Source organism: Mastomys coucha, unplaced genomic scaffold (assembly GCF_008632895.1).
Source record: "Mastomys coucha isolate ucsf_1 unplaced genomic scaffold, UCSF_Mcou_1 pScaffold12, whole genome shotgun sequence".
Lineage (NCBI taxonomy): Eukaryota > Metazoa > Chordata > Mammalia > Rodentia > Muridae > Mastomys > Mastomys coucha.
Window position 1 is genome coordinate 35,065,892 of NW_022196894.1, and position 5,877 is coordinate 35,071,768.

The window sequence follows — 5,877 nt, forward strand, 5'->3', positions numbered from 1 at the left end:
CAACAGAGGAATGGATACAGAAAATGTGGTACATTTACACAATGGAATTCTACTCAGCTATTAAAAACGAATTTATGAAATTCTTAGGTAAATGGATGGAACTACAAAATATCATCTTGAGTGAGGTTACCTAATCACAAAAGAATACACATGGTATATACTCACTGATAAGTGGATATTAGCCCAGAAGCTTGAAATACCCAAGATACATTTCACAGACCACATGAAGCTCAAGAAGAAGGAAGACCAAAGAGTGGATACTTTCGTCCTTCTTAGAAGCGGGAACAAAACACCCATGGGAGGAGAGCAGAGACTGAAGGAAACACCATCCTGAGACTACCCCACTTGGGAATTCATCCCATATACAGTGATTGAACCCAGACTGTATGGCAGATTCCAATACTTCCTGCTTGCTGAGAGGAGCCTGATACATCTGTCTCCTGAGGGGCTCTACCAGTGCCTTATAAATACAGAGATGGATGCTCTCAGCCAACCATTGGACTTAGCACAGGGTCCCCAGTGGAGGAACTAGAGAAAGGACCCAAGGAGCTGAAGGGATTTGTAGCCCCATAGAAAGAACAACAATATGAACTAACCAGTACCCCCAGAGCTCCCAGGGACTAAACCAAACCAAAGAGTACCCATGGCTCCAACCACATATGTAGCAGAGGATAGCCTAATAGGTCATCAATGAGAGGAGAAGCCCATGGTCCTGTGAAGGCTCTATGTCTCAGTGTAGGGGAATTCCAGGGCCAGGAAGCGGGAGTGAGTGGGTTGGTGAGCATTGGGAGGTTGGAGGATATAGGGGATTTTCAGAGGGGAAACCAGGAAAAAAGGATAACATTTGAAATGTAAATGAAGAAAATATCTAATTAAAAAATTTTTAAAAAAAGAAAAGAAAATGTCACACAGAACACAACAGGTTCTAGATAGGCTAGTTTCTTATAGAGCAAGGAAAAAGTCAGCCACTTGTAAAGGATAGAGCAAACTGAAGAAATGTTTCAATTTCAAAAGAGTTCCTAAAATCCAGATACAGGCTTTGAGAAGCATGATTAAGTTTTAACAATTCCATATAAATTAAAAGAGTAATATAAATAAAAAGTAATGATATCTTTTGCTATTCTGAGAAAAAAAAAGTTTTTATATTGCTGGCATCACAACTTAGAGCCTTGTACATGCTAGGCAAACAGCCTATCATGTAAGTATATGTCAATCACTTCTGTTATTTGGTAGGAATGCATCTATCCATTATCAAAATATACACAATAATTAGGTACTAAAATTTTATACATTGTTATATATTTTAGAAAATTCAGAGTACTTTAAATTTATTTTAAATAATTTTTGAGATAATGTATTATTTCATCTTTTTTTTAAAAAAAGGCAAGTGCCCAGAATACACTTGCCTATTTATTAATAAATATTGATTAATAAATTAAAATTTATTAATAAATATTATAATATTAATAAATATTAATTTATTTATATGCTTTAAAAACTTATCTCTAGAACTCTCTTTCCTGTGTTTTATATGTACATTTAGCAGGCTCACATTTATTTTAAAGATGTTTTATCTTATGCCACATTAGATTTCATTTTAATTTATCAATAAATAAACATTTCTAAAATAGTGGACCAGGTATATTTTATAATACCAATAGATGACAATTTTTGGATCTATTACTCATTTTTATTTGTCTCTTTTTAGGCACTTTTTCACTTTTTAGATACTTTTAAATATATCTGAAAAAAGATCTTCTCTAAGATATAATAAAAAGTATTACACTCATATCTGATCTTATTTTTCTTTGGACCAAGGATATTTTAAAAGACATTCATTTGTATTTATTTTGGAAACAAAGCTACTTATGATTAAATTTCAGAAACTGAATTAAGTACTAATTTTAAAAGACTTATGAAAGTAAATAAATAGCTTACTTCAGTGAATTACCAGAAGCTTGAAAAATGCCACTATGTTTACCTGAGGTGGGAGACTTGCAGCGCTCAAGTTCCAGGGGAACTGGACTATCATTCAGCTCTGTTAAGCCTGAAAATGAAAAGGGAAGAGGGGTTGGGGCGGGAGAGAGGAAGGAAGGGAAGGAGAGAAAAAAAAGAGATAAATTTTGCTGACACTTCATAGGTAATTCTTATTTTGTTATGGCTTCAAGCATTTAATAAAGGACCAACCAACATCCTTAATAAATTACTAAATTCCTTAGTAAATATACCAAGAATAATAGGAAACAGAAAATGCTTTAAAAAGATATAATACAATCTTCTATTCTAGAAGGCTATTGATTTTAGAGAGATCTATAGATTTAAATTTTTATAACTGTTTTTAGTATTTTATATATCAGTGGCATCAAGTTACAACAAACACTGCATCATCAACCTCTTATTTCTTACCTTCCATTTTATCACTTTATGAACAAATGCATACATCTATGTTTCCATGCCAAGAAATATTTAAGAGGTGTTGTGAAAATGAAAATTGTCTTTGTTCCTATTTCTCCCTATCACCTTTTTCTTTATGCTGAAGACAGGAGTGATGAGGAAAATACAGACAGTGAAGGCCCAGTTCCTGAGACAAGACCTCTGTCAAGAATAGGGCCAGGGCCATTTGTGTGATAAGACCATAGATGGATACATTGTGACCACGTCCTGAGAATTTGCATGAGGATGCATAAAAAGTAATAGACTAAGTATTTTTGGTAGAGTTCATTTTACGTCAATATAACATTCAGTTTGTACAATTTGTTACTCCTGATTACATTTACACATGCCTACAATAAAAAAGAGCAACAAGTAGGGCAAAAAGACATAAAAAGTACAATTTGGAGAGGATAAGAATTCTAGGAAGTTAAAGGTTACAGTTAAGGTACATGCTGAAAGTAAGGCTGTAATTGTTAAGGAGATTAGTGACATTTATTATTTATTTATTTTATTTTTAAAATAAAAGCTGGACACAATAGGAAAGGTATTTTGAGGATAAGACTTCATTCAGTAAAGCCTCCAAGTTGTGACAGGAGAGTGTTTGAGGGTCTTCCTGCTCCTGGAAGGCAATACCCTAAAGTTTGTTGTTGTTGTTGTTGGTTTGGCATATAGAACCTATCGCAACTGTGTTCCAATGGGATCATACTCTATTATGGTTGGAAGTAGACCTTTTTAGTGTTATCCATATGGTTGGAGGACCTTCAAAGGCCTTCAAGACCATTGAGTGTGGCTGTGAAGAGGAAACCTAAGTTGTGATGAAGACATAAAGATCTTGGGTATGTCAGAGACAAAGGATACCTGCCAAGGAGGATTGTAACCAGGCAGTACAAACTGCCCTAGAGGGAGACACATACTGTAGGAGGCACATATTGTACCTTTAAAAACTGGTATGTCTGTTAAAGACTATGGGGATTTAAAAATTTGCATTAAATGCATTTACATTATGAGGTAGCCATGAGCATATGGGGCCCGAGGACAGGGTTTTATGGTTGAAATGTGTGTCCCTGCAGGAGAGCCTTGAAGTTTTATAGCCTGGCCCCCAATTCCTGTTTTTCTTTCTTTTCAAATTCTTGACTGCTAGGAAGCCTTATCTTCCTCCTGTTTCCCCTTCCCTGCCATGATGGACTGCATCATCTCTTGACCTGTAAGCCAAAACAGACACTTTCTCACCCAAGTTGCATTTGTTAGAGTAATTTTAGCACAGCAGAAGAAAGGAAACTAATATAGGAACAGGAAAAACAACCCTTATAATTGTTGCAAGCTGAAAAATGTAATGTCTTCTTATGAAAATGTCCCTTAACCCCTATGTTCATGAGATACTGTAAGTTTGAAGAGTTGAGTGTACCTTTTTGAATAATTAAGATCACAGGACTAAATCAATGATACAACTTAAACAGAAACTGGTCTACAATGAGAGTCATTTATCACTTACAAGTAGAGTGTGTTCAGATCTCCAGATAATCCTGTCGTACTCACATCACACAAACCTGGGTGGTATAGCCTTTATAGGAGCTCTTTCTCCTTGTCTGAACACTTTTACAGTGTGTTACTATACTATTGACACTGTAATACAATCAGAAGTCTTTGTGTTTCTAAACATATAAAAGATAGGATAAAAAATTGAAGATCTCAGGAATTTTCTTCTCTATCATATTCTTCTCAGGGTTTTGAGCACAAGCTTCAAGGCATGCTACATGATCTACTTCAGATTTTATTGGAAAAATTCAAGACTTTTTCTTTAACTTAATAAGGTTATCCCACCTTGAAATTTCTATTTTCTGTCATTATATTGTTATAACATTTACTGATATAAGTATTACTATTAACCCGAGAGTATATATCAATTAAATGTTCTTGAGCACACTTTTTGCCAAGTGGATAAAAAGTGAACCCAAGGAAGTTTATAACTAAATAAGCAATGAATATTAATTTACAGAAGCATTATGACATCATCTTAGATGGTTTTTGAATTTTTATTCACTTAAACAGGCTTTTTTATATGACAGCCAATTAGAAATAGCAGGTTATAAAAAGGAAAAGACTACTTAAACCAGAAATACTAAGTAACTTGGAACAACAGAGAAATAACAGGCAGAAAAAAGAACCATAATGATTAGTGAGTACTTTGTGTAGCTGAAAAAAGTATGCAGATTTTATAAAAATTTGGAAAACTTTGGATGACTTTGTATAACTAAAATTATGAATGCCTAATGCCCACATGCTCATTATAAGTAATGGTTTGTACCTAATACAGTGGGTATTTTATGTAAGTTATCTCTTTTACATGTGAAAAACCACAAGAAATGTTATATTATTATTTTTATTATACTGATAAGAAAAGGGGCAGAGGCCATTACATAAATTTTCCAAGCTATATATCTATTAAGAGACAGGAGAAATGAGAATAGGTCATTATAATATCATTAATAGGCAAAAGTATGAAGTATAAGTTAGATTATTTCATTAAGAAATTAAAATAAAAACTGGAAGCTATAAACTTAGCTTTAGGGCTGGGAAAGAGATTATTCTGTAAAGTGGTTGATACACAAGCATGAGGACCTGAGTATGATTCCCCAGAACCCATGTAAAATATACATATAGGGTGGCATGTTATGGTAATCCCACGGCATATAATGTTAATCCCAGTGCTGGAAATACTGACTCAAAAAACAAGGTGGATTAACCCTAAAGAATGGGACTTGAGACTGACCTCTGGCTTCTTCATGACATATGAGCATGCGCACTATTGAGTGTGCGCTTACACATGCAGGAGCACGCACACAGAGCTGAGCTTTATTTATCTACTTCTGTACTGCTTATTGAATTTGTTGTCTAGCTCTTTTACCTACTTTCTTGGTCAAAGTGAACTTAATGGTAAAACTACTTTCATTTGTCAAGGTATAATGTACCCCAAACTCATGCTAGAGATTTTAGTTATTACTTAGTCCAATTATTAAAAACAGTAATTATTTTGAAATATACCATCTTTTGACTATGAGAAGTATTTTTCCCATAAAGATTTTGGGAAAATAGGAAACTGAGGTGATATAATTATATCATAGTTTGACATTTTTTCTCCCTTTTATGATTATTTTAATGAAACAGTAGGTTTTGTACTGACATTTTATAGTATTTTATAATTTTTCCATTTCATTCACATTTTGGCAAGTCATTACAATGCTGTCACACAGTTTTCATGTGGCACCTTTATGGCCTAATCATGTCAGTCCTGGCACACATGGCTGGTCCCCAGCTCCCCACCTTCCTAAGAATTTTGTTGCTTTTTATCTCTCCTCTCTCTTATCACAAATATCTTTCTGAATAGATTATTTTTCATATTTATGTAACCTTATGACATGTTTTTTTTTTTTTTATAAATGAGAC

At 33.9% G+C, this 5,877-nt stretch overlaps 1 protein-coding gene across 8 annotated transcripts in view; it reads right to left on the reverse strand.

The window, feature by feature from the left end:
• Window positions 1-5,877, reverse strand: part of Stxbp5l (syntaxin binding protein 5 like) — a 268,083-nt gene that overhangs the window by 70,711 nt on the left and 191,495 nt on the right. For all 8 annotated transcript variants that reach the window (XM_031363837.1, XM_031363833.1, XM_031363831.1 and 5 more), the window contains one exon: window positions 1,982-2,047. In XM_031363837.1, the coding sequence (XP_031219697.1) occupies window positions 1,982-2,047 (66 nt within the window). The remainder of the gene's footprint in view (window positions 1-1,981; window positions 2,048-5,877) is intronic.